Genomic DNA, 26,701 nt, shown 5'->3' with positions numbered 1-26,701 from the left:
AACCCAGGAGTCCTGGCTCCCAGCCCCTGCTCTAACCCACCAGCCCCCACTACCCTCCCAGATCTGGGAGAGAACCCAGGAGTCCTGGCTCCCAGCCCCCACCCTCTGACCGCTCTCTCTCTGCAGGGGAACAGTGTAAATATCCCCCCGCGGTCCGGGGCCCGATTCGGCACAGGTGAGTGACTCGCCCCCCCTCCCCCCCCGTTCCCGCAGCCGGCCCAGCCCCGGGAGCTCGCTGTCAGCCCCCGCAGGGCCCCCTTTCCCCCCAGTCCCGGCTGCGCTCGTTTGTCCCCCCCAGGTCTCATTCTGCCCCCCCCCCCACCCCCGGAGCTGCACCCACATCATCTGCTGCGTTCTCTTCATGGTCTTCCTGGCCGGCTACATGGTGGTGGGAATCCTGGGTGAGTGACACCCCCCCCCCGGGGCGCCGGGGCCTGGCCGGGGGGGGGCAGCAGGGGGCTCTGCCCGGGCAGTCAGGGCTCCCAATGGCCCCAGGGCGGCGCTAGGGGCTGGGCTGCGGGGGGGGGGGGCAGCAGGGGGCTCTGCCCGGGCAGTCAGGGCTCCCCATGGCCCCAGGGCGGCGCTAGGGGCTGGGCTGCAGGGGGGGCAGCAGGGGGCTCTGCCCGGGCAGTCAGGGCTCCCCAGGGCCCCAGGGCGGCGCGAGGGGCGGGGCTGCTGGGGGGGCAGCAGGGGGCTCGGCCCGGGCAGTCCGGGCTCCCCCTGGCCCCAGGCGGCGCTAGGGGCTGGGCTGCAGGGGGCAGCAGGGGCTCTGCCGGGCAGTCAGGGCTCCCCATGGCCCCAGGGCGGCGCTAGGGGCTGGGCTGCAGGGGGCAGCAGGGGCTCTGCCCGGGCAGTCAGGGCTCCCCATGGCCCCAGGGCGGCGCTAGGAGCTGGGCTGCAGGGGGCAGCGGGGCTCTGCCCGGGCAGTCAGGGCTCCCCATTGCCCCAGGGCGGCACTAGGGGCTGGGCTGCAGGGGGCAGCCGGGGGCTCTGCCCGGGCAGTCAGGGCTCCCCTTGGCCCCAGGGCGGCGCTAGGGGCTGGGCTGCGGGGGGGCAGCAGGGGGCTCTGCCCGGGCAGTCGGGGCTCCCCATGGCCCCAGGGCGGCGCTAGGGCGGGGTAGCGGGGGCAGGGGCTCTGCCCGGGCAGTCAGGGCTCCCCATGGCCCCAGGGCGGCGCTAGGGGCGGGGGGGCAGGGGCTCTGCCCGGGCAGTCAGGGCTCCCCATGGCCCCAGGGTGGCGCTAGGCTGGGCTGCGGGGGCAGCAGGGGCTCTGCCCGGGCAGTCAGGGCTCCCCATGGCCCCAGGGCGGCGCTGGGGGCTGGGCTGCGGGGCAGCAGGGGCTCTGCCTGGGCAGTCAGGGCTCCCCATGGCCCCAGGGGCGCTAGGGGCTGGGCTGGGGGGTCAAAGGGTCCCTGGGGGCTGGGGTAGGAGTGGGAGGGGTTGGTGGAGCCGGCGCAGGCAGGGGTTCGGGGGCCGGGGCAGGGTTGGAGGAGTGGGAGGGTTGGTTGGGGGCAGCAGGGGCTCAGCGGGTGGGGGGGCTCGGGGGGCAGGCGGGGGGGCTGCGGGATCCCCACCGTCGCTCAGTTCACCCCTCGCCCCCCGCCTGGCTCTCCGGGGACCCCCGGCAGGTGATTTACCCCCGGAACTCGACCGGCTCCTACTGCGGGCTCGGGGCCCACGCGTGAGTGACCCCCGCCCCGCCCCCCCAGCCCCTCGCCCCTCATCGCCCCCGCCCCGACCCCCAGCCCCTCTCCCCCCGCCCCCACCCCTCCCTCAGCCCCTCGCCCCCCTCATCACCCTTCCCTCCCCCCGCCCCGACCCCCCTCAGCCCCAGCATGATCCCCTCATCCCCTCCCTGCCCCGACCCCCTCACCTCCCAGCTCAGCCCCTTGCCCCCTCAGCCCCCAGCGCGATCCCCCTCAGCCCCTCGCCCTCCTCATCGCCCCCGCCCCAACCCCCAGCCCCTCGCCCCTCATCGCCCCTGCCCCGACCCTCCCTCAGCCCCAGTGTGATCCCCCTCATCGCCTCGCCCCTCTGCGATCCCCCTCATCGCCCCTCCTGCCTCCGCCCCGACCCCCTCACCCCCAGCTCATCCCCACTGCCCCCTTGACCTCATCCCCTCCCTGGGACGTGTCATCCCCAGGGGCTGCGTATGGGGGTGGCCACTGTCTCTCACCCCTTCTGCCATCTTCGATCGGCCCCCCCGGCCCCACCACGCCAGCCTTCTGCTCCTCTCGCTCTGCCCCCATCTCCCTTCATCTCCCATCTCTTCCGTCCCCCCCCCCCGGCTCCTTGCCTCGGTCCCCCTGTCTCGGACCCCCCCCTCTCCCCCCAGGGGCAAACCCTACGTGTTGTATTTCGACCTGCTCCAGTGCGTCACCTCCCTCAACATCCTGGCAGCCGCGATGAACGGGCTGCAGTGTCCGACCACGCAGGTACGGCCCGGATGCCTGGGTCCTCTCCTGGGCGCGCTCAGGGGAGGGGGGGCTGGGAGCCCGGACTCCTGGGTTCTCTTCCGGCTCTGGGAGGGGAGTGGGGGCGGGTGGGTCAGAGCAGGGGGGGCTGGGAGCCCGGACGCCTGGGTTCTGTCACTTCCATTCGCCCCCCTTGACGTGACCCCCGCTGTGTGATGTTCTCTGATGTGCCCCAGGTCTGTGTCGCTTCCTGCCCCGACGCCTTCTGGGTGGTGCCGCCCGCGGGATACCTGCCTGGGGCGAAGCCGGCGGCCGTGCTGAACCAGAGCTGGTGTGACCCCAGCCTCAACCTGTCCGATACCAGCCTGGTGCGTGCGACCCACGGTGCCCCTCACTCCCGACCCGCAGCCCCGCCGGCCCTGCCCTGCCGGTGCCCCTCACTCCCGACCCGCAGCCCCCGCCAGCCCAACCCTGCCGGTGCCCCTCACTCCCGACCCGCAGCCCCCGCCGGCCCAGCCCTGCCGGTGCCCCTCACTCCCGACCCGCAGCCCCGCGGCCCTGCCCTGCACCCCGCAGCTCTGCCGGTGCCCCTCACTCCCGACCGCAGCCCCGCCCGGCCCTGCCCTGCCGGTGCCCCTCACTCCCGACCCCAGGCCCTGCCGGTGCCCCTCACTCCTGACCCCAGGCCCTGCCCTCCCCAGCCCTGCCGGTGCCCCTCACTCCCGACCCGCAGCCCTGCCGGTGCCCCTCACTCCCGCCCCGCAGCCCCCGCCGGCCCTGCCCTGCCGGTGCCCTCACTCCCGACCCGCAGCCCCGCCGCCCTGCCCTGCCGGTGCCCCTCACTCCCGACCCGCAGCCCCCGCCCCCTGCCCTGCCGGTGCCCCTCACTCCCGACCCGCAGCCCCGCCGGCCCTGCCCTGCCGGTGCCCCTCACTCCCGACCCGCAGCCCCCGCCGGCCCTGCCCTGCCGGTGCCCCTCACTCCCGACCCGCAGCCCCCGCCGGCCCAGCCCTGCCGGTGCCCCTCACTCCCGACCCGCAGCCCCCGCCGGCCCAGCCCTGCCGGTGCCCCTCACTCCCGACCCGCAGCCCCTGCCGGCCCAGCCCAGCCGGTGCCCCTCACTCCCGACCTGCAGCCCCCGCCAGCCCTGCCCTGCCCTACCGGTGCCCCTCACTCCCGACCTGCAGCCCCCGCCAGCCCTGCCCTGCCCCCCCAGCTCTGCCAGTGCCCCTCACTCCCGACCCGCAGCCCCTGCCCCCCCAAGCCCTGCCGGTGCCCCTCACTCCCGACCCGCAGCCCCTGCCAGCCCAGGGCTCCCTCTAGTGGCCAGATTTGTCCCGGCGCCCGATCTAACAAACATTCAATGTCTCTTCCTCAGACAGTGTCAGAGATTCTGAACCGGGAGCTCTGCCCTCGATACACCATCGCATCTGCGCCAAGTGAGCCCGGACACCTGGGTTCTCGGCCAGCCCTGGGAGGGGAGGGGGGGCTGGTGGGTCAGAGCAGGGGGGGCTGGGAGCCAGGACTCCTGGGTTCTCTCCCTGGCTCTGGGAGGGGAGTGGGGGCTGGTGGGTTAGAGCAGGGGGGGCTGGGAGCCAGGACTCCTGGGTTCTCTCCCCGGCTCTGGGAGGGGCGTGGGGGCTTCTCTGTTGCCATCCAGTGGACACAATGGGAACTGCACCCTGTGTCAGATGCGCCCCCCCCCCCCCGCGTAGATTTAATTAACAGCCTCGTGGGACTGTAGGGAAGGGGCCTCGGGAGGGGTCTGGCCCGGCCCCCTGCACTCAGGGCAGGACTCAGGGTCCTCCAGCCCCTCCCCGCAGGCGTCCGCCCCCCCCCGCCGCGACCCGGAGCCTCCCGCACGCCCAACGTCCGGCCCCAGAGTCCCCGAGAACCCCCCACCCCCCTGCTCCTCGGCACCTCGGGGGGCTCCTGCTCGGCGCCTCGGGGGGCTGCAGGTCCCCGGGGGGGGCCAGGGGGGGCTCTGCTGCTGGACCCCCCCGGATCTCACCAGCCAGTTCCCGGCGTTCGCTGACGTCCCGTCGCGAGGTCCGTGCTCCGTCCAGCCACAGCCGAGGGGGGTTTTCCGGGGGCTGGGGGGGGCCGTCCCTGCCGGTGCCTTGAAGCGCCCCCGTGACTGTACCCCAATTTGACCCCCCCCCTCTCTCCAGCCTTCAATCGCTGCTTCCCCGATTTCAACACGAGCGGCCTGAGCAGCTTCGCCCTGCCGGGCCGGACGCCCAACGAGACCAAGGAGCTGCTCTCGTCCGGAGCCCAGTGAGCGCGGGGACCCCCCCTGCCCCCCCTGGGGTCCTGCCCCCCTGCCCCCCCGGGTCCCGCCTGCCCCTCCCAGCCGGGGACCCCGCCTGCCCCCCCGGGTCCCCCCTGCCCCTCCCAGCCGGGGTCCCCCCCTGCCCCTCCCAGCCGGGGACCCTGCCTGCCCCCGGGGTCCCCTGCCCCTCCCAGCCGGGGACCCCTGCCCCAGGGTCCCCTGCCCAGCTGGGGACCCCTGCCCCCAGGGTCCTGCCCCGCCTGCCCCCGGGTCCCGCCTGCCCCCGGGGTCTCCCTGCCCCTCCCAGCCGGGGTCCCCTGCCCCCAGGGTCCCGCCCCCCGGCCCCTGCCCAGCCAGGGACCCCCCCCCCCCCCCGGGGTCCCCCCTGCCCCTGCCCAGCCGGGGACCCCTGCCCCCGGGGTCCCGCCCGCTGCCCCTCCCAGCCGGGGACCCCTGCCCCCTGGGGTCCCGCCCCGCTGCCCCTCCCAGCCGGGGACCCCCTTCCCCCGGGGTCCCGCCCCGCTGCCCCTCCCAGCCGGGGACCCCCTTCCCCGGGGTCCCGCCCTGCCCCTCCCAGCCGGGGACCCCCTTCCCCCCCGCCCCGCTGCCCCTCCCAGCCGGGGACCCCCTTCCCCCGGTCCCGCCCGCTGCCCCTCCCAGCCGGGGCCCCTCCCCTGCCCAGCTGGGACCCCCCCCGCCCCCCCTCCCCGTCGGGGCCCCTCCCCTGTCCTGGCTGGGGCCCCTCCCCAACCCACAGCTCCAGCCCGGCTGGGGCCCCCCCTCGCAGCCCCCCACTAGCCCCGCCCCCCTCACATCTCGCCCCCAGGCCGATCGTGGAGTCTCTGAACGCCAAGGACATCGGGATGAAAATCTTTGAGGATTTTGCCAGCAGCTGGTACTGGATCCTCATGTGAGTGAGGGGCCCCGGGAGACGCTGCGGGTGGCGGGGGTGGGGGTGCGGGAATGGGACCCAGGTGTCCGGGTGACGCTGCGGGTGGTAGGGGTGGGGGGTGCGGGAATGGGACCCAGGTGTCCGGGTGACCCTGCGGGTGGCGGGGGTGGGGGTGCGGGAATGGGACCCAGGCATCCGGGTGATGCTGCAGGTGGTAGCGGTGGACGGGGACCCAGGTGTCCGGGTGACGCTGCGGGTGGGGGTATGGGACCCAGGTGTCTGGGTGATGCTGCGGGTGGTAGCGGTGGAATGGGACCCAGGCGTCCGGGTGATGCTGCGGGTGGTAGCGGTGGAATGGGACCCAGGCGTCCGGGTGATGCTGCGGGTGGTAGCGGGGGTGGGGGTGCGGGTATGGGACCCAGGCGTCCGGGCGGTGGTTCTCACTCTCCCCCCTCCCCCCCCAGCGGGCTGCTGATCGCCATGGTGCTGAGCCTCCTGTTCCTGCTGCTGCTGCGGCTGGTGGCCGGGGTGCTGGTCTGGGTGCTGATCCTCGGGGTGCTGGCCGTCACCGCCTACGGTGCGAGGGGCGGGGCCTGGGAGAGGCGGGGCCTGGGGGCGGGGCCGTCACCGCCTACGGCGCGTGGGGCGGGGCCTGGGGCGGGGCCGTCACCGCCTATGGTGCGAGGGCGGGGCCTGGGAGGGCGGGGCCTGGGGCGGGGCCGTCACCGCCTACGGTGCGAGGGGCGGGGCCTGGGAGGGCGGGGCCTGGGGCAGGGCCGTCACCGCCTACGGTGCGAGGGGCGGGGCCGGGAGGGCGGGGCCTGGGGCGGGGCCGTCACCGCCTACGGTGCCAGGGGGCGGGGCTAGGGGAGGGGCTGTCACTGCCAATGGTGCGAGGGCGGGGCCTGGCAGGGGCGGGGCTTTGGGAGGGCTGTGGGTGGGGCCTGGGAGGGAGGGGCGGGGCTTGGGGAGGGGCTGGGTGGGGTGGGGAGCCTGGGGTTTTCTCCTGGGGTTGGGGCAGCGTTCCCAGGAGATGGAGCCTGGAGCGTGTACTGGGGGGGCAGGCGCCAGGGCCCGTGGGGAGTTCGGGGGGGGGAGTCCAGGGATCGGGGGGGGGGCTCTTTGGGACCCCGTGTCCCCCATGTGACCCCATCTCCCCCCCCCAGGGATCTACCACTGCTGGCGGGAGTACAGCACCTTGCGCACGGCCGGCGCCACCATCAGCAACGTCGGCTTCACCACCAACCTCAGCGTCTACTCCAACGTGCAGGAGACGTGGCTGGCGGCCCGTGAGTCCCGCCCCCCGAAACCCCGGGGGCGCGGCGGGGGGCCCCCCGGACCCCTGGGGCGCTGGGGCCCCGGACCCCCTGGGGTGCTGATAGGAGCAGGGATCAACTCCCCCAAGCATGGGGTGCCGCTGTGCTGACCCCTAAATTTGGGGGATGCACCTTTAATTCCAGGGAGCTTCCTTGCTGCCCCCCAAATTCAGCCTCCCCCTTGATTGAGGGGGATGTCACTGAATTCCTAAACCACCGGGACCTCCTGACTTTGGGGGGCATCTTTCAGCACCCTAAAATTCAGGGATTTCTGAATGCGGCTGCCTGAACATGGGACCCCTTTAGAAAGATCCCCCTAAAAACATGGGTGTTGTCCCTTCCTCCCTGGGGAGCATCCCTGACACCCCCAAAATCTGATTGTCTTTCATAAATTGGGGGGCTTTCTGAACCCCCTAAACTGCAGGGTTGGCTGAGCCTGGGGGCCCTGTGCAAATGGGGGAGCTGGATCGACACCCCAGTTCTCTGCCTCAGTCCAGGCCCCCCCTTCCGCTGGGGGGAATTTGGGGGTACGCCTCCTTTTAGGGAGTCAGTAAATCCCAACGTGGGGGTCTTTATTGACTCCTTAATAAGTGGGGTGCCCCAAATCTGTTTCCTCTTGAAGTAGGGGGCACCCATCTCTCTCCCAGCACCCCCCCAGCCCTGTCTGTGCACCCCCTAATGTCTCTGCCCCCCCAGTGATAATCCTGGCCGTGGTGGAAGGCGTCCTCCTCCTCCTCCTCATCTTCCTCCGCAAGCGCATCCTCGTCGCCATTGCGCTCATCCAGGAGTCCAGCCGGTGAGTCGTCCCCCCATGCCCCAGGAGGGGGGCAGGGCAGCCCCTTGGGGGGTGGCGGGGGGCAGGGCAGCCCCTTGGGGGAGGCACCGGGGCTCTGATCCTCCCAGGGACACCTTAGCAGCCCTGGCTCCTGTCCCTTTAATGAGGGGGCAGGAGAGAGAGCGGAATTGGGGGTGCGTTAACCTGTGGAACTGCCCGACACATGATCGGGGGAGGGAGAGAGGGTTAAAAGCAGGAGGGCCCCAGGGGTCTGACCTGTGGGGAGTGGAAATGGGGCCGGATGGACCCATGGGTCTGACCTGGGGGAGGGGAGGAGGCCAGGCGAGCTAGGCCTGATCTCCAGCAGGCGGGACGCCAGGTGAGACGGGCCCGTGGGTCTGGTGGTGCGGGGAGCTCTGGGTCTCTATGGGGAGTGGGGGACTCTGGGGGTCCCCAAAACAGGAACTAACATGGGCCCCCTTTTGTCTCCGCTTCCAGAGCCATCGGCTACATGATGTCCACCCTGTTCTACCCCCTGATCACGTTCCTCCTGCTGCTCATCTGTGTGGCCTACTGGGCCATGACGGCTCTGTATCCTCTGCCCCCCAGCCGCCCCTGCCCCAGCCGCCCCTGACTGCCCCCGGCCGCCCCTGTCTGCCCCGGCCACCCCGGCCACGTTCCTCCTGCTGCTCATCTGTGTGGCCTACTGGGCCATGACGGCTCTGTATCCTCTGCCCCCCAGCCGCCCCCTGTCTGCCCCCCGGCCGCCCCCTGTCTGCCCCCCGGCCTCCCCCCGGCCACGTTCCTCCTGCTGCTCGTCTGTGTGGCCTACGGGGCCATGACGGCTCTGTATCCTCCGGGCCCCCGTCTGCCCCCCGGCCGCCCCCCGGCCTCCCCCTGGTCACGTTCCTCCTGCTGCTCGTCTGTGTGGCCTACTGGGCCATGACGGCTCTGTATCCTCTGGGCCCCCGGCCGCCCCCTGACTGCCCCCCGGCCGCCCCCTGACTGCCCCCTGGCCAGATCGGGTCCGGCGCCCCCTAGAGGGGACAGGCCCCTGCCCCACTCCCCGTCCCCCTGAGCCAGCCAGTCCCTGCCCTGGGGCCGGGGGGAGCCGGCGCCCCCCAGAGGGGACAGGCCCCTGCCCCATTCCCTGCCCCCCTGAGCCAGCCAGTCCCTGCCCTGCGGCCGGGGGGAGCCGGCGCCCCCTAGAGGGGCCAGGCCCCGTGTGCTCCTGTTCTCTCCCCTTGACTGCTTCCCCCCAGCTATCTGGCCACGTCCGGGACTCCCTTGTATCGTGTCACCAGCGGCAACTCCAGCGACCCCAGGTGCTCCGGCATCTCGGGCAACGAGACCTGCAACCCCATGGTGAGAGACCAGGAGAGAGAACCCAGGAGTCCTGGCTCCCAGCCCCCCCTGCTCTAACCACCAGCCCCCACTCCCCTGCCAGAGCCAGGGAGAACCCAGGAGTCCTGACTTCTCCGCCCTGTAGCGGAGCTGAAATTGGGGGGGGCCGTGGGGTGACCCCATTTCTCCCTTCGTGTCCCCCCAGACTCCTGGGTTCTGCCCCCTTCGTTCTCCTCTCGCTGGTTCCTTCCCTCCCACCCGCCGCCGGGTCCCTTCTCCGGCCTGTGGCTTCGCCCGCGCTCGGGCGTCTGCCCAGTCGTGTCCCTGGGCCTCTCGTCCCTTCTTCCCACGGTTGTTCCTCGGCCGCCTCTGCCCCGGGGGGCTCCGGGGGGCCCGTCGCTGTCGGGTTCTTGTCGTTTATTTCCTCGTTCCCTCCTTCCTTTCCTCCAGCCGTTCTCGGGCTCTCGTTCCTTCACCTCCTTCTCTCCGTCCCACGTGTGTGTCCCGCCGGGTTCCTGTTCCCTGGTCTCCTTTATTCCTTTATCTGCTGCTTTTCTCCTTCCTTCGTTTGGCTGGCCAGTCGCGCCGTCGTTCCTTTATCCGAGCGTTCGCCCGACCTCTCCTTGGCTCCTCTGTGGCCGTTCTCCTGCTCCTTCACCGGGTCTCCTGCTCCTTCACTGGCTGGGGTCGCGCTCCTTCACCGGGTCTCCCGCTCCTTCACCGGCTGGGGGTCCCGATCTCCCGCTCCTTCACCGGGTCTCCTGCTCCTTCACCGGCTGGGGGTCCCGATCTCCCGCTCCTTCGCCGGGTCTCCCGCTCCTTCACCGGCTGGGGGTCCCGATCTCCTGCTCCTTCGCTGGGTCTCCTGCTCCTTCACCGGGTCTCCTGCTCCTTCACTGGCTGGGGGTCGCGCTCCTTCACCGGCTGGGTCTCTGGGTCTCGCGTCCCTTTATTCCGTTCTCGGGCTCCGTTCCCGGCGGGTCCCCGGCTCGGCCCGGCTCACGCTGCCCCTCGGCCCCGCAGACGTTCAACGCCTCCCGCTACCAGCCCTGCCCGGCCGCCGGCTGCACCTTCTACAAGTACAACGACGAGGGGCTCTACCAGCGCAACCTCTTCAACCTGCAGCTCTACAACGTGCTGGGGCTGCTCTGGGCGGCCAACTTCGCGCTGGCGCTGGGGCAGTGCGTGCTGGCCGGCGCCTTCGCCTCCTACTACTGGGCGCGGGACAAGCCCCGGGACATCCCGGCCTGCGCCGTGGGGAGCAGCTTCCTGCGCACGCTGCGGTGAGCCCCCCCGCCCCCCATCACCCCGCCCGGCCCCCCATCCCCGCGCTGGGGCAGTGCGTGCTGGCCGGCGCCTTCGCCTCCTACTACTGGGCGCGGGACAAGCCCCGGGACGTGCCCGCCTGCGCCGTGGGGAGCAGCTTCCTGCGCACGCTGCGGTGAGCCCCCCCGGCCCCCGGCCCCAGCCCCGCCAGCCCCCATCCCGCGCTGGGGCAGTGCGTGCTGGCCGGCGCCTTCGCCTCCTACTACTGGGCGCGGGACAAGCCCCGGGACATCCCGGCCTGCGCCGTGGGGAGCAGCTTCCTGCGCACGCTGCGGTGAGCCCCCATGCCCCGCCCAGACCCTGGCCCCCATCCCCTGCCCAGCCCCCGCCCAGCCCCCAGCCCCGCCTGCGCCGTGCGGAGCAGCTTCCTGCACACGCTGCGGTGAGCCCCGCCCGGCCCCCGGCCCCCAGGCCCCGCCCGGCCCCCATCCCGCGCTGGGGCAGTGCGTGCTGGCCGGCGCCGCCTCCTACTACTGGGCGCGCGACAAGCCCGGGACATCCCGGCCTGCGCCGTGGGAGCAGCTTCCTGCGCGCGCTGCGGTGAGCCCCCAGCCCCGGCCCCCCACCCGGCCCCATCCCCGCCCGGCCCCCAGCCCCACCCGGCCCCCATCCCGCGCTGGGGCAGTGCGTGCTGGCCGGCGCCGCCGCCGGTTACTACTGGGCGCGGGACAAGCCCGGGACATCCCGGCCTGCGCCGTGGGGAGCAGCTTCCTGCGCACGCTCCGGTGAGCTCCCCGGCCCCCATCCCCTGCCCGGCCCCCATCCCCGAATGTCCCGGGTTCCAGCACTTTGCTGGCGCCGGATGACATTTGGGGATCCCCACCGCCGGCCAGGCACCGTGTTGGGGACCCCTGCTCCGGAGGAAAGAGATTATGCAAATGAGTTTGATTAATTGCCTATGCAATGAGGGGAGCTGGACACCTGGGCTCAGGTGTCCCACCTGGGGCTGTATCTTTCAAGGGGCGGAGTGGGATGCAATTAGGGGCTGGGTTATGTAAATTATATCATCCATATTCATTAGCTATGCAAATTAGAAGTGTAAGAAGCTGCCTGTATCTTCTGAGGGGGACGGGGCTGGGAGCCAGGACTCCTGGGTTCCCTCTCTGCCTCTGGGAGGGGAGTGGGGGCTGGTGGTTAGAGCAGGGGGCGCTGGGAGCCCGGATGCCTGGGTTCTCTCCCAGCTCTGGGAGGGGAGTCGGGGCTGGTGGGTTAGCGCAGGGGGGGCGGGGAGCCAGGACTCCTGGGTTCTCGCCCCAGCTCTGGGAGGAGTGGGGCTGGTGGTTAGAGCAGGGGGCTGGGAGCCAGGACTCCTGGGTTCTCTCCCGGCTCTGGGAGGAGTGGGGCCTGGTGGGTTAGAGCAGGGGCTGGGAGCCAGGACTCCTGGGTTCTCTCCCGGCTCTGGGAGTCCTCCCGGCTCTGGGAGGGAGGGGGCTGGTGGGTCAGAGCAGGGGGGCTGGGAGCCAGGACTCCTGGGTTCTCTCCCGGCTCTGGGAGGGGAGGGGGGGCTGGTGGGTCAGAGCAGGGGGGGCTGGGAGCCAGGACTCCTGGGTTCTCTCCCGGCTCTGGGAGGAGTGGGGAGAGCAGGGGTGGGGCTGGACACCAGGACTCCTGGGTTCTGTCCTGGCTCTGGGAGGGAAGTGGGGGCTGGTGGGTTAGAGCAGGGGGGGCTGGGACCCCGGACTCCTGGGTTCTCTCCCCGGCTCTGGGGGGGGAGTGGGGGCTGGTGGTTAGAGCAGGGGGGGCTGGGACCCCGGACTCCTGGGTTCTCTCCCCGGCTCTGGGAGGGGAGTGGGGGCTGGTGGTTAGAGCAGGGGTGGGGGCTGGACACCAGGACTCCTGGGTTCTCTCTCTACCGCTCTGTCTGCCTCACTAACTCCCCCCCCCCATGCCGGGGGCCTCTCCCTGCAGGTACCACACGGGGTCGCTGGCTTTCGGAGCCCTGATCCTCACCATCGTCCAGCTGATCCGCATCGTCCTGGAATACCTGGACCACAAACTCAAAGGTGGGGAGCCCCCTCCTGGGGGAGTCACCCCTGCCCCCCATTTCCCAGCCACCCTCCTTCACGCTTGCCCCCAGAGCCCCGTCCGCCCCACAGCTGCACTTTGGGGTCTACCAGAATCTGCCCCCCCGACCTTTGGGCCTGCTCCATGCGACCTGCACCCCAATTTTCTGCTTTCTCCCCAACACGTGACACCATGGAAATCTTCACTCTCAAAATAGTGACACCCCCTCTCTGATTTTGCACTGGTTTGTTCCAGGATTGCGCCCCCCCCAAGTGGAGCTGTGCCTCCGAACTGGGATCCTCACCCCCAACATTCAGCACTCCCCCCCAATGGGCCCCCCCAAACCGTGAGCCCTCCTGCAAGCGCCCCAAATTCCGGGGACTGGCCCAAGAGCCGTCACCCTGCGTGGGCAGCGTCTCCCCAACGCCCAAACCCTGCCCCCCATTGCCTGTTACCCCACCTTCACCCCCACTTCGCTCCTCGCTAGCTCACAGCTGGGCCAGTCCCAAAGGGGGATGCCCCCACTTCCCCATATCCCCAGTCCCTGAGCCAACTCGGGCTTTGGGGGTTCAGAAGTGTCCCCAGATACCTCACTGTTCCCCCAGGCCTCATATGTCCCTGATTGTGCACCCCCCATATTTCATTGTTCCCCAAGATATTCCAGGGTTCAGGGAAACACCCCAATATTTGCACACAGACCCCTAAGCGTTTTAGGGTGCTGGGATGTGTCCCCCAGTCTCCCAATACATTTGAGCATTCAGTGATGCCCTTGCACCCCCAAATCCAAGACACATTGGGGTTTAGGAATCTCCCTTGGCCTTGTACCCCAATATCCTGGCCTCCCCCTGGCCCCGGAGATCTTTGGGGGTTTGGGTATGTGGAGGGAGGCTCTTCCCCCGTGGGGGGCTCTGGCAGGGGACTGGGGGTGTCTGATTGGCTCCTGCCCCCCTAGGAGCGCAGAACCCCTTCACCCGCTGCCTGCTTTGCTGCCTCAAATGCTGCTTCTGGTGCCTGGAGAAATTCATCAAATTCCTCAACAGGAACGCCTACATCATGGTGGGGGGCGCGGGGGGTCACTGGGTGGGAGTGGATGGGCCCTGGGGGGGGTGTATAGGGCTATGAGATGTGGGGATGGGGGTGGAGGCATAGGGGGATCATTGGGATATGTGGGGTGGTCCCTGTCACCGGGTGTGGGAGGTCCCTTTGCAGGGGGCTTCTTGGGGTGGGTGCTGGGGTGCAGTCTTGGGGGAGGGGAGGGGTGGGGTCCCTGGGCTGTTGGAGGGGCTATTTCTGGGGGGAAGAGTTTGGGGGGTCCCATGCTATGGGGTGAAAGGGGAGAGCTGCCCGTCCTACCAGGGGGAACCCTGGGGTGGTTTGAGGGGCGTTCCGGGGGAGCCAGGGGTCCCTGGAAAGGGGCGAGTTTGGGGGAGTCCCGGGGGTGGGAGCAGGGGGGTGGGGTCTCGGAGTGGGTTTGGGGGAGCAGAGTTGGAATGTGTCTCTCCCCCCATTATGGGGGTGTCCGTCGCCCCCCCCCAGATTGCGATCTACGGGAAGAATTTCTGCACCTCCGCCAAGAATGCCTTCAAACTGCTCATGCGCAACATCGTTAGGTAACCGGACGCCTGGGTTCTTTCTCCGGCACTGGGAGGGGAGTGGGGGCTGGTGGGTTAGAGCAGGGGGGGCTGGGAGCCTGGACTCCTGGGTTCTCTGGCAGCTCTGGGAAGGGAGCAGAGTCTGGGGGTCAGGTTCCCGGACTCCAGGGTTCTCTCTCTGGCTCTAGGACGGGAGTGGTGTCTGTGGGCCGGGGGCCTGGACTCTGGGGTTCTCTCCATGGTGCTAGGAACGGAGGTGGGGCTGGGTGCCAGGACTCCTGGGTTCTCTCCCCGGCTCTGGGAGGGGAGTGGGGGCTGGTGGTTAGAGCAGGAAGGGGGAGGGGTGCCAGGACTCCTGGGTTCTCTCCCCGGCTCTGGGAGGGGAGCGGGTTCTAGTGGGTCAGAGCAGGGGGGCTGGGAGCCAGGACTCCTGGGTTCTCTCCCCGGCTCTGGGAGGGGAGCGGAGTCTGGGGGACAGGTTCCCGGACTCCGGGGTTCTCTCCCTGGCACCGGGAGGGGAGGGGGGGGGCTGGGGACCAGGACTCCTGGGTTCTTTCTCTCCCTCTAGGAGAGGAGCGGGGGCTGGGGGCCGGGCGCCAGGACTCCTGGGTTCTCTTCGGGGCTGGGGACAGGACTCCTGGGTTCTCTTCCCGGCTCTAGGAGGGGAGCGGGGGCTGGGGGCCGGGCGCCAGGACTCCTGGGTTCTCTCCTCCCTGCAGGGTGGTGGTACTGGACAAGGTGACGGACCTGCTGCTGCTCTTTGGGAAGCTGCTGGTGGTGGGGGGCGTCGGGGTCCTGGGGTTCTTCTTCTTCTCGGGCCAGATCCCGATCTCCGACTCCCGGTTCCGCTCGCCCTCCCTCAACTACTACTGGCTGCCTATCCTGGTACGTGCCCCCCGCCGGTGGGGCTGGGCTTTGGGGGGGAGAGCTGGGACCCAGGGTGGTGGCATCTCAGCGCTAGGGAAGGGCGTCCCTTGGGGGCTGGGGCCTGGGCCGGGATCTGGGGTCTCCCTTGGGGGCTGGGGCCTGGGCCGGGATCTGGGGGGGGGTCTCCCTTGGGGGCTGGGGCCTGGGCCGGGATCTGGGGGGGCCTCCCTTGGGGGCTGGGATCTGGGGGGGCCTCCCTTGGGGTCGGGGCCTGGGCTGCCCCCTCCCCGCTGACCCCCATCTCCCCCTTGCAGACGGTGGTGGTGGGCGCCTACCTGATCGCCCAGGGCTTCTTCAGCGTCTACAGCATGTGTGTGGACACGCTCTTCCTCTGCTTCTGTGAGTGCCCCCCCCGCCCCGCCCCCCGGCTGCCCCCCGGTCGGCGCGCGGGGGCTGACCCGCTCTCTCTCCCCCCAGTGGAGGACCTGGAGCGCAACGACGGCTCGGTGGAGAAGCCGTACTACATGTCGTCCTCCCTCATGAAGATCCTCAACAAGAAGAACAAGAAGGCGGAGACGAAATAGCCCCCCCAAATGTGGGGTGCTGCCCCTCCCCCATCACTCCATTTCCTGTCGGGGGTCCCCCATTCGTCCCCCTGCCCGGTGGCCATCTTGCATTGCAGGTCCCTTCCCCTCGATGGCGTCACGTCCTGTGGGCCATATCATAGCGTAGGCCTGCTCCCCTCCCCCACCATTGCCACCTCCCGCTCGATGGCATCACTTCCTGTGGGCCATACTGTAGCATAGGCCTGCTCCCCTCCCACCATTGCCAACCTCCCGCTCGATGGCATCACTTCCTGTGGGCCATATCGTAGCGTAGGCCTGCTCCCCTCCCCCACCATTGCCAACCTTCCCCTCGATGGCATCACTTCCTGTCGGCCATATTGTAGCGTAGGCCTGCTCCCCTCCCCCACCATTGCCAACCTTCCCCTCGATGGCGTCACGTCCTGTGGGCCATATTGTAGCGTAGGCCTGCTCCCCTCCCCCACCAGTGCCAACCTTCCCCTCGATGGCATCACTTCCTGTGGGCCATATCATAGCGTAGGCCTGCTCCCCTCCCCCACCATTGCCAACCTCCCGCTCGATGGCGTCACTTCCTGTCTTCCATATTGTAGCGTAGGCCTGCTCCCTTCCCACCATTGCCAACCTCCCGCTCGATGGCGTCACTTCCTGTGGGCCATATCGTAGCGTAGGCCTGCTCCCTTCCCACCATTGCCAACCTCCCGCTCGATGGCGTCACTTCCTGTCGGCCATATTGTAGCGTAGGCCTGCTCCCCTCCCACCATTGCCACCTCCCGCTCGATGGCGTCACTTCCTGTGGGCCATATCGTAGCCTGGGCCTGCTACTTAAGTGACTGCAGCCGAGCTCCGTCACATTAGCTCCACTTCCTGTCGGCCATTTAACTGGGGGGGCCTGGGCCGTAGTCCCGGCCGCCGCCTCTCCGGCCTGGTTCCTCCATGTCATGTGCCATCCGCCCCATTTTACTTGTCCCAGGCCCACTTCCTGTCTCAGCCCGGGTCACATCCTGTCCGCCCGCAGCCTGCCCTTTATCCTGCCAATGGCCACTGTGCTTTCAATCCCAGGCCCACTTCCTGTCTGTAAGTGTGTCACTTCCTGTCCATGGCCAATCCAGGCCATGCCACATGCTTTAGGAATTACCATAATCAAGAGCCATCTCCCCTATATACCAACCCCCCGTCCCCCCCAGTGGCTTAGCCACGGAAATGCTGCAGCTAGAGCCTCTCAGGGCGTCTCTCCGCAGAGACCAAGGGCATTATGTAGGAAGAAGAGATTTTATTAAAGATGATTTATTGATTAATGGGGCTGGTTCGTTAATTAATCCAAAGCGGGCTGGGGCAGGGCAGCACGGCAGAGTGATGGGAGCATCCCTGCCGGCCCGGGCAGCGCCCCCTCCTGGGAGCCACGAAGAAACGCAGCCAGCTGGCCACGCGGGGCCAGATACCGCCCCCCCCCCGACCCCAGCCCAGTCAGGCGCACGCGAAGCGCCCCCTGCTGGGCACGGCCGGGGCTGGAGGAGCCGGGATCCCCCCGCAGCGCCCACGTCGGTCCCAGCTTGGGGGGGGGCGGAGCCGGCCCCACACGCCAGACCCCAGATCTGCAACACAGACAAAGGCAGATCTGAGCTGTCGCCCAGGAGAGAGAGTTGCCCCCCCCCAGCTGCTCCCTGCCCCCTCCCCGTCACCCCCCCCAGTGGTTTCTCTCCTCCCTTCCCCCTCTGCCAGGTGCCCCCACTCACCCTCCTCTGCTCACAGCGTCTGCTTCATGCCCCCGGCCCCGCGCTGCAGCCAGCACCTCTGCAGCCCCCGGTCCTTCTCCTCGGCCTCCCGGGCAGCCTCCTGCGGGGACCCACGAGATCAGCCCGAGACCCCACACAACTCACTGCAGCGCTGAGCCGGCCCTTGTAGTTCCCACGGCAGCCAGCGGGTGGCGCCAAACCTGCCCCCGGCTGCAGCCACTAGGTGGTGCTAGTGGGGTCCCTCCCATCCCCCCCCTGCCCGCCGGGGCCCCCCTCTCACCGCCAGCGCCTGGTCCCGCTCCTCCAGCAGCCCCCGCAGTCGGGCCAGCTCCGCCCGGCACCGCGCCAGGGCGGCGGCTCCCTCGGCCTGCGCCCCCTGCTGGCGGGCCAGGCGCCCCCGCAGCGCCCCCGCCTCCCGCGCCCGCTCGGCCAGCGCCCGGCTGCAGCCGCGCAGCTGATCCTGGGGGGGGGGGGAGATGAGAATTAGGGCCCCCTCTGCTCTGCCCCCCAGCCCTGCCCCATCTCCTGCCCCAGCCCTGCCCCTCAGCTCTGCCCCCATCTCCTGTCCCCTCTGCTCTGCCCCCAGCCCTGCCCCATCTCCTGCCCCTCTGCTCTGCCCCCATCTCCTGCCCCCAGCCCTGCCCCATCTCCTGTCCCGTCTGCTCTGCCCCCATCTGCCCCCTCAGCTCTGCCCCAGTCCTGCCCCATCTCCTGCCCCCAGCCCTGCCCCTCAGCTCTGCCCCACAGCCCTGCTCCATCTCCTGCCCCCAGCCCTGCCCCCTCAGCTCTGCCCCCAGCCCTGCTCCATCTCCTGCCCCAGCCCTGCCCCTCAGCTCTGCTCCCAGCCCTGCCCCATCTCCTGCCCCATCTCCTGTCCCCTCAGCCCTGCCCCCAGCCCTGCTCCATCTCCTGCCCCCAGCCCTGCTCCATCTCCTGCCCCCTCTGCTCTGCCCCCAGCCCTGCTCCATCTCCTGCCCCCAGCCCTGCCCCATCTCCTGCCCCTCAGCTCTGCCCCCAGCCCTGCCCCATCTCCTGCCCCCAGCCCTGCCCCATCTCCTGTCCCGTCTGCTCTGCCCCAGCCCTGCCCCCAGTCCTGCCCCATCTCCTGCCCCCATCTGCCCCTCAGCTCTGCCCCCATCTCCTGTCCCCCAGCCCTGCCCCATCTCCTGCCCCCTCAGCTCTGCCCCATCTCCTGCCCCATTGCCCAGCCCCATCTCCTGCCCCCTCAGCTCTGTCCCCTCAACCAGCACCGACACCCCCCCCCCCCATCCTCCCTCACCTGCAGCTGCTGCTCTGCGGCCGCCTGCGCCGCCAGCGCCCCCTGCAGCCGGGCTTCCATCTCCGCAGCCAGCCGGGCCCGCGCGGCCAGCGCCTCGGCCAGGAGCCCCTCCTGCTCCTGCAGCCGCTGCAGCAGCGCCGGGGCCGGGGCCGGGGCCGCCAGCGCCTCGGCCAGCACCTGCGGGGGGGGGGACACGACGTGGCCCACGGCACAATGACCCTGGTGCAACTGAGGCTCCAGCCCCCACCTGGCAGGGAGCAAACGCGAGACGCCGCCTGGGGCGGGGCGGGACCCCTGGCTGCACCTGAGGTGCTGGCCGGCCCCCGCCCTGCAAGCCAAGGGGGGGGCGCAGGCCTGGGAGCCTGCTGGTCAAACCCGCAGCTGCCCGGCAGGGTCGACCCCAGCGGAGCCGCTCAGCTGGGACCCAGCCCGTGAGTAAAACAGTGTCGTGGTGTGGCAGCTGCGGGGGGAAACTGAGGCAGGCGCAGCCATGGTAACCAGTGCTGTAGCCGTCAGCGATGGGGGGGGAACTGAACTCCCCAGGGAACGTCCGGCTGGGACCGGCCGGCACCCGGCACCCGGCCCCTGCCCTGGGACTCGCTGCTGCCCCCGCGGTTCCGCATGGCCCCGGGGCAGGGGGCTCCCTACCTCCAGGTCCTTGGTGCTGCTGGCCAGGGCGGCCTGCAGGGCGGCGACCAGCTCCTCCAGCTCCTTCTGCGCCAGCGCCCGGGTCTGGTCCTGCTGGCGCCAGGCGTCCTGGGCCACGGCGCAGAGCGATGCCAGCTGCGCCCGCTCCAGCTCCTTCTGCTCCAGCGTCTCGCGCAGCGCCTGGAGAGCCCCCCAAAGGGTGTGTGGGGAGGGAGCTGGGGCACAGGGCCCCCCCGGGTAGGGTGGGCTGGGGGAATGGGGGTGTCTCTACCCCACAGGGGACCCCCTCCCTGGGTAGGGTGGGTGGGGAATGGGGTGTCTCTACCCACAGGGGACCCTCCTGGGTAGGGTGGGTGGGGGAATGGGGGTGTCTCTACCCCACAGGGCCCCCCCTCCCTGGGTAGGGATCAGGGGGAATGGGGGTGTCTCTACCCCACAGGGCCCCCCCTCCCTGGGTAGGGATCAGGGGGAATGGGGGTGTCTCTACCCCACAGGGTCCCCCCTCCCCGGTAAACGAGGGCAGAGTGGGGAGGGGGGGTGTATATGACATGGGGATAGGGGGCTCTGGGGCGTCCAGCCAGCCCCATGGGGCAGAGGGGTCCCTGGGGGAAGATCTTGGTGTGGGAAATCCCGGCTGACCCCCCCTTACGTGCAGGGTCTGCTCCCCGGTGCGCAGCGCGGCCGCCAGCCGCCCCAGGTCGCGGTCCTTGTCCCGCAGCGCCCCCTGCAGGCGGCCCCGCTCCCGCGCCCGCTCCAAGACGTGATCGGCGAGGAGGCGCTGGGGGGCGGAGAGGGGGCGGTCAGGGGCGCGGCGGAGGGGGGTGGACGGGGCCGGGCCGGGCTGGGAGGGGACACGCGGGGCTGAGCTGGGCTGTGGGGACAGACGGGGATGGGGGGACGGGGGACCGGGCTGGGGATGCGGGGTGAGTCAGGCTGGGGGATGTGGGGTGAGTCAGGCTGGGGGACACGCAGGAGCAAGCTGGGTTGGGGGGACAGACGGGACCGGGCTGGGCTGGGGGCACACGGGGACCGGGCTGGAGGGGATGCGGGGTGAGTCAGGCTGGGGACACGCAGGAGCGAGCTGGGTTGGGGGACAGACGGGGACCGGGCTGGGCTGGGGACACGCTGGGCTGAGCTGGGCTGTGGGGACAGACGGGGACGGGGACCGGGCTGGGGGATGTGGGGGTGAGTCAGGCTGGGGGGGGACACGCAGGAGCGAGCTGGGTTGGGGGGGACAGACGAGGACCGGGCTGGGCTGGGGGGGACACGCGGGGCCGAGCCGGCCCCACCGCCCACGAAGAAGGGAGCGCGGCGGAGCCGGGGGGGGATGCGGCTGGGGGGCTCCTACCTCCAGCTCCTGGTCCCGCTCCTTCTGCCGCCTGCAGAGGTGTGGGGCCCGGCTCCGTGGGGCGGGCGGCTCGGCCCCCGGCGGGGCCAGGCTCCGTGGGGCGGGCGGCCCGCGGGCGCTCCCAGCTCTGTGGGCAGGCTCCGTGGGGCGGGCGGCTCGGCCCCCGGCGGGGCCAGGCTCCGTGGGGCGGGCGGCTCAGCCCCCGGCGGGGCCAGGCTCTCCAGGGCGGCCAGGCAGTCCTGGGGGGCAGAGGGGGGTGTTAGGGGCTGAGCCCAGGGTCTGCTCCCCCCAGCCCCCCATTTCCCCCCCTACCTGCAGCGCCGCCTCCTTGCTGTGCAGACACTGGGCCAGCACCCCCAGGAGCCCCTCCCGGCTCGGCCCCTCCCCCGGCGCAGGGGGGACCCCGGCGTCCTGCGGGAAAGAGACGTGAGGCGAAGGCGTGAGGCCAGCAGGGGGCGCTGTGCCCTGGCAGGGTGGGGCTGGGGGCGCTGCCCCCCCAAGTTCCATACCTCAGGGGCCCAGCCCCCCGTGTTCCCCCGAAGGCTCCTCAGCTCCTCCTCCGCCGCCGCCAGCCTCCCCGTCAGCCCCTCGACAGCCCCCGGCAGCTCCCGGCGCCGCAGCCGGCGCCCCCCCACAGCCTGCAAGGAGAACGGGGAGAAGGAGGCACCCCAACATCTCCCAGAGAGAGAGAGACTCGGGGGCGGGGGCCAGGACTCCTGGGTTCTCTCCCTGCTCTGGGAGGGGAGTGGGGGCTGGTGGTTAGAGCAGGGGGGCCTGGGAGCCAGGACTCCTGGGTTCTCTCCCCGGCTCTGGGAGGGGAGTGGGGGCTGGTGGTTAGAGCAGGGGGGCCTGGGAGCCAGGACTCCTGGGGTCTCGCCCCGGCGCGGGGAGGGGAGTGGGGGCGGGTGGTTAGAGCAGGGGGGCCTGGGAGCCAGGTCTCCTGGGTTCTCTCCCCGGCTCTGGGAGGGGAGTGGGGGCTGGTGGTTAGAGCAGGGGGGGCTGGGAGCCAGGACTCCTGGGTTCTCTCCCAGCTCTGGGAGGGGAGTGGGGGCTGGGTGTTAGAACTGGGGGCTGGGGGCCAGGACTCCTGGGTTCTATTCCTCGTTCCCCTTCTTACTTGCACCCCTAGTGATACGAATTCATCCTCAATTTCCTCTTCTTCCTCCTCCTCCTCTTCCTCCTCCAGCTCCCGGGGGGGGGCCGAGGGGGCTGCCCTCCCCGCCAGCACTGGGATCCTGCTGCCGCGGGGCACCCTCAGCGCCCGCCGGCCGATGCCCCTGAGCGCCCGCAGCACCTCCCCCAGCGGCTCCCCCAGCGGCTCCAGGCTGGCCAGGGACAGGAGGGAGCAGGAGCGCAGGGACCCGCCGGGCCCCCCGCTGCCCCCCAGGCCGGCGCGCAGCACCACGGGCAGGCTCTGGGACTTGTCCCGGCAGAGGGGCAGCGCCGGGGAGCTGGCGCCGAGCTGCCGCGGCGTCCCGCAGACCCACTCGTAATCCGCGTCGGGCACCCGCAGCCCGTGGCAGCCGGGGCACCAGCGGTTCTGGCAGGGGCTCCCGCCGGCGCCCGGCTCCGCCCAGCACTCGAACTCGGCCAGCGCCAGGTCCTCCTGCAGCAGCCGCTGGTACGGCCCATCCGGCCACTGGGGGGCGCCCGCCGGGCTCGGGGGCAGGGTGCCCGTGGGGCTGCGGCGGGCGTGGAGGTGCCGGAGGCAGCGGGCCAGACGCTCCTTCTCCTCCAGGAGGCGCCGGAGCCGCTCGAGGGACAGCGCCTGCACCCGGGCGATCACCGTGTCGAAGCGGAAAACCCGCCCCAGCGCCTGGGCGCATTTCCCGCAGAGGAACTCGCCCCGGCCGTCCCCCCGGCGCGGCGCCTCCCGGCACACGTGGGCCAGCAGAACCCGCAGGTCGGGGCGCTGGGGGGCCCGGTGAAAGAGCCACCGGCGCTGGCTGCCCTGCAGCTGGGAGCCGCACAGCCGGCAGGCGTCGCTCTGCTCCTCCATGGGGATCTAGAACCTGATCTAGAACCTCCGAGGGGCTCTGGGGCTCCCTGCGTTGGGCTGGCCTGCTCTGGAGCCCTACCCCTGCGTTCTAGACCCACAGCTCGCCGGCCCAACCGCTCTAGAGCAAGGCAGGAGCTAGAACCGGCTCCCGGGGATGCGAGGGCTCCAGAACCGAGCGGGTCTTGCTGGAGTTTCCGGAGTCCACACTCGTCGGCTTGGCTGGTGTCAGCTCGGGAACCTGATGGCGTCTAGAGCCGTGTCTGCTCTAGATCATTGTGAGGCTCTGGATCCTCTGAGCTGGTCCCTCCAGTGCTGAATCCAGAGCCCTATGTCTGGTCCCTCCAGCTGTCGTAGAGCAACGAGAACGTGACTCTAGATTGGCCTGTGCCTGGGTCTCCTCTCCAGCCTAGACCACCCGGATCTAGACACACGTGGAATTCAGCACCCGCGTGGCCAGGCTAGACCCCCACAAGGATCTAGAACTGGGTGCCAGAAACCTGGGACAATCTAGAACCCAGTTCTCCCATCTGATGACTCCACCTCACGGTGTAACAGGCCAAAGGATGGTTGCAGGCTCTAGAAGCCAGCACGGTCCAGATCCGTCACTGCTCAGTAACGTGGGGCGTTGGAGCTTTTCTGTTCCTCTAGCAACGCGCAGGTTCCCTGGGGCTTGATCTGGAACCTGGTGGAGTCTAGAACGTGGTGGGATCAGGAACCCGCCTTCTCTAGACCTGGATTGTTCGTCCTGTTTCCCAGATCCCCAGACGTGGCCGCTCCAGAGGTCAGTGGAGTCTAGACCCCCGAGCTAGATCCCTGCAGTGTCTAGAACCCGGCTCGCAGGGCCGCACTGATCTGGATCCTCGGAGGAGTCGAATCGTGGGACGGAACAAAACACACTAGGAGAGCAAATACGGTAACGTCAGCCCAGCCCTGCCCCCGCCAGCCCTGCCGGTGCCCCTCACTCCCGACCCGCAGCCCCTGCTACCCCAGCCCTGCCGGTGCCCCTCACTCCCGACCCGCAGCCCCCTGCCAGCCCAGCTCTGCCCCCCGCAGCCGTGCCAGTGCCCCTCACTCCCGACCCGCAGTCCCCTACCAGCCTGGCCCTGCCCCCCCAGCCCTGCCGGTGCCCCTCACTCCCGACCCGCAGCCCCTGCCAGCCTGGCCCTGCCCCCCACCCCCAGCTCTGCCGGTGCCCCTCACTCCCGACCCGCAGCCCCTGCCAGCCCAGCCCTGCCCCCCAGCCCTGCCGGTGCCCCTCACGCCCGACCCGCAGCCCCCGCCAGCCCCGCCCTGCCGGTGCCCCTCACTCCCGACCCGCAGCCCCTGCCAGCCTGGCCCGGCCCCCCCCCCCACTGCCGGTGCCCCACACTCCCGACCCGCAGCCCCTGCCAGCCCACCCCCCCAGCCCTGCCGGTGCCCCTCACTCCCGACCTGCAGCCCCCTGCCAGCCCAGCCCTGCCCTGCCCCCCCAGCCCTGCCGGTGCCCCTCACTCCCGACCTGCAGCCCCCTGCCAGCCCGGCCCTGCCCCCCCCGAGCTCTGCCGGTGCCCCTCACTCCCGCTGCCTGCTGTGGGTGTGGGAGGGGTCAGGGACGGGAGGTGGGGCCGGGCCAGTGTGGCGTCAGGAGGGTGGCAGGGGTTCGAAAGAGGGAGGGGTAGTGGGTGGGAATTCGGGGCCTAAGGGCAGGGGGTGATGGGGGGGGGAGCCAGTTGGGGCGGGGTCCTGGCCTGACTCCAGAGACCGCAAGTACCCAGCGCTGCCCAGCTCCGGGAGCGAACCCAGGCGTCCGGCCTCCCAGCCCCCACTCCCCTCACTCCCGACCCGCAGCCCCTGCTACCCCAGCCCTGCCGGTGCCCCTCACTCCCGACCCGCAGCCCCCTGCCAGCCCAGCCCTACCCCCCCCAGCCCTGCCGGTGCCCCTCACTCCCGACCCGCAGCCCCTGCCAGCCTGGCCCTGCCCCCCCCGCAGCCCGGCCGGTGCCCCTCACGCCCGGCCCGCCGCCCCGGCCCGCCTGGCCCGGCCCACCCCCGCCCGGCCGGTGCCGCTCACTCCCGACCCGGAGCCCCTGCCAGCCCAGCCCTGCACCCCCCAGCCCTGCCGGTGCCCCTCACTCCTGACCCGCAGCCCCCTGCCAGCCCAGCCCTGACGGTGCCCCTCACTCCCGACCCGCAGCCCCCTGCCAGCCTGGCCCTGCCCCCCCCCCCAGCCCTGCCGGTGCCCCTCACTCCCGACCCGCAGCCCCTGCCAGCCCAGCCCCCCAGCCCTGCCGGTGCCCCTCACTCCCGACCTGCAGCCCCCTGCCAGCTCGGCCCTGCCCCCCCCCAGCTCTGCCGGTGCCCCTCACTCCCGCTGCCTGCTGTGGGTGTGGGGGAGGGGGTCAGGGAAGGGAGGTGGGGCCGGGCCAGTGAGGCGTCAGGAGGGTGGCAGGGGTCCGAAAGAGGGAGGGGGAGTGGGTGGGAATTCGGGGCCTAAGGGCAGGGGGTGATGGGGGGGGGAGCCAGTTGGGGCGGGGTCCTGGCCTGACTCCAGAGACCGCAAGTACCCAGCGCTGCCCAGCTCCGGGAGCGAACCCAGGCGTCCGGGCTCCCAGCCCCCACTCCCCTCCCAGCTCCGGGAGCGAACCCAGGCGTCCGGGCCCCCGTTCCCTGGGGGTGGAGCTAAGCAGACAGAGCCGCAGGGTTTGGACTTTAACCTCCTCTGCTCCTATCTCACCCCCTCCCGCAGCCGCCGGGATAATCCCCCAGCCCCTCCCCCCGCCGGGATACCCCCCAGCCCCTCCCCCGACCCCCCTGGGTCACCTCTTGGGTCCCGGGGCCTGAATGAAAACGGGTCCCGGCTGCTCAGGTGTCTCCGGCCCCACCCGCATCCGGGAGCCAGAGCCGCACACCTGCTGGGCCCGCCCCTCCCGGAGCCGGGCGGGAACCCAGGCGTCCGGGCTCTCAATACCCCGCCCCTTGCTGTAACCACCAGCCCCCACTCCCCTCCCAGAGCCAGGGAGAGAACCCAGGAGTCCGGGCTCCCAGCCCCCACCTGCTCTAACCCACCAGCCCCCACTCCCCTCCCAGAGCCCGGGAGAGAACCCAGGAGTCCTGGCTCCCAGCCCCCCCCTGCTCTAACCACCAGCCCCCACTCCCCTCCCAGAGCCGGGAGAGAACCCAGGAGTCCTGGTTCCCAGCCCCCCTCCCCCCCAGGCTCCCACCTCTCTCTGGGGGGGGGGGGGTGCCGCTGTCTCTGTCCTGCTGTCCCCCCCCCGCAGCCTGTTTACAGACAAGCCACTTAAAGGCAGCAGGTGCAGCCGGATTAACCCGCTAATCCCCCCCCCAGCTAATCTCCCCCCCCCGCCTGGCTAACCTGGGGGGGGGGCAGGCTGAGCACGGGGGCGGGGCGCTGTGCTGGGGGGGGCTGACAGGAGGGGGCAGCAGGAGCTGGGGCCGCGCCCCCCCCAAAGGCATTGGGGGGGGGCAAGCCTGGCTCTTTAATTCCGCCCCAGTGTCACGGTCGGGGCTGGGGCGGGACTGTGAGCCCGGACTCCTGGGTTCTCTCCTCGCTCAGGAGGAGGGGCGGTGGTTAGAGCGGGGCAGGACTCCTGGGTTCTCTCCTTGGCTCTGGGAGGGGGCAGGACTCCTGGGTTCTCTCCCCCACAGGAAGCCCAGACACACATTAGGGAACAAAGTGCTTTTATTGTTATAAATACACAGAACTTGGGGGCTGGAAGTGGGGGTGTAACTGACCCCCTGACACGACACCTCCCTGGGGGGGGCCCGGCGGGGTTCCCAGCCGCCCAGGCTGACCCCCCCCCCCCGCACCACAGCCCCATAAATATGTAAACATCCGCGCGGGGGGGGGGGCTGGGGAGCCCCAGTCAGGGAGCCCCAGACAGCCCCCCCCGTGAGAACCGGGGGGCTGCAGAGACCCCCTCAGACTGTGCTCCTGCCCCCCAGATTGTGTGTCCTGGTCACGCTGAGCCTCGGCCCCCCCCACATCAACCTGGAGCCCCCTCAGAGTAGGGCCCCCCACAGGCCGCTGGACCCCCAAACCTGCACCCCCAAGTCAATTCCCCGTCACCCCAACTGTGCAAAGCTCCCCAGCCGGCTGCAGCCAGCTCGGCAGTTACCCCAATGTCCCCCTAGACTGCAAAGGGGCTGGACCCCCCCAAACCCCACCTAGAATCCCAAACTTGGACACGAAGCTGGAGCATAAAATGCAGGAAACCTCCCCCCAGTGCAGCCTGGTACCCCAATACTGACAGTGTGGCAGATACTGGAACTGAACCTCCCAGCTCGTGACACCCCAAATTATCCTAGAAC

The 26,701-nt window shown here is 70.8% G+C and overlaps 2 protein-coding genes and 1 long non-coding RNA gene across 3 annotated transcripts; 1 reads left to right on the top strand and 2 right to left on the bottom strand.

Annotated features, from left to right (window-relative positions):
* The first annotated feature begins 2,338 nt into the window (after window positions 1-2,338).
* SLC44A4 (solute carrier family 44 member 4) lies at window positions 2,339-16,681 on the top strand. The gene is made up of 17 exons (XM_039517185.1): window positions 2,339-2,435; window positions 2,651-2,782; window positions 3,793-3,853; window positions 4,586-4,691; window positions 5,513-5,596; window positions 6,043-6,155; window positions 6,745-6,867; window positions 7,591-7,690; window positions 8,168-8,260; window positions 8,932-9,034; window positions 10,037-10,296; window positions 12,248-12,342; window positions 13,296-13,399; window positions 13,880-13,953; window positions 14,655-14,820; window positions 15,117-15,201; window positions 15,280-16,681. Exons 1-17 carry the CDS (start codon window positions 2,406-2,408, stop codon window positions 15,384-15,386), a joined length of 1,836 nt encoding a protein of 611 aa, XP_039373119.1. The 5' UTR covers window positions 2,339-2,405; the 3' UTR covers window positions 15,387-16,681.
* A 210-nt stretch (window positions 16,682-16,891) lies between these two features.
* LOC120392470 lies at window positions 16,892-17,512 on the bottom strand. The gene is made up of 3 exons (XR_005591698.1): window positions 17,400-17,512; window positions 17,120-17,219; window positions 16,892-16,978 (listed from the first exon to the last, which is right to left on the bottom strand). It is a non-coding gene; the product is annotated as an uncharacterized LOC120392470 (long non-coding RNA).
* Window positions 17,513-18,344: 832 nt separating this feature from the next.
* Window positions 18,345-25,241, bottom strand: LOC120392337. The gene is made up of 9 exons (XM_039517056.1): window positions 25,193-25,241; window positions 21,512-23,289; window positions 20,904-21,032; window positions 20,707-20,805; window positions 20,395-20,571; window positions 19,696-19,824; window positions 19,047-19,226; window positions 18,399-18,575; window positions 18,345-18,350 (listed from the first exon to the last, which is right to left on the bottom strand). Exons 2-9 carry the CDS (start codon window positions 22,391-22,393, stop codon window positions 18,345-18,347), a joined length of 1,779 nt encoding a protein of 592 aa, XP_039372990.1. The 5' UTR covers window positions 22,394-23,289; window positions 25,193-25,241.
* Between the last annotated feature and the right edge of the window lie 1,460 nt (window positions 25,242-26,701).

This window comes from Mauremys reevesii, unplaced genomic scaffold (genome assembly GCF_016161935.1).
Source record: "Mauremys reevesii isolate NIE-2019 unplaced genomic scaffold, ASM1616193v1 Contig1, whole genome shotgun sequence".
Taxonomy (NCBI): domain Eukaryota; kingdom Metazoa; phylum Chordata; order Testudines; family Geoemydidae; genus Mauremys; species Mauremys reevesii.
The sequence above is the reverse complement of the archived record's forward strand: the minus strand, read 5'-3'. Positions and strand labels throughout refer to the sequence as shown.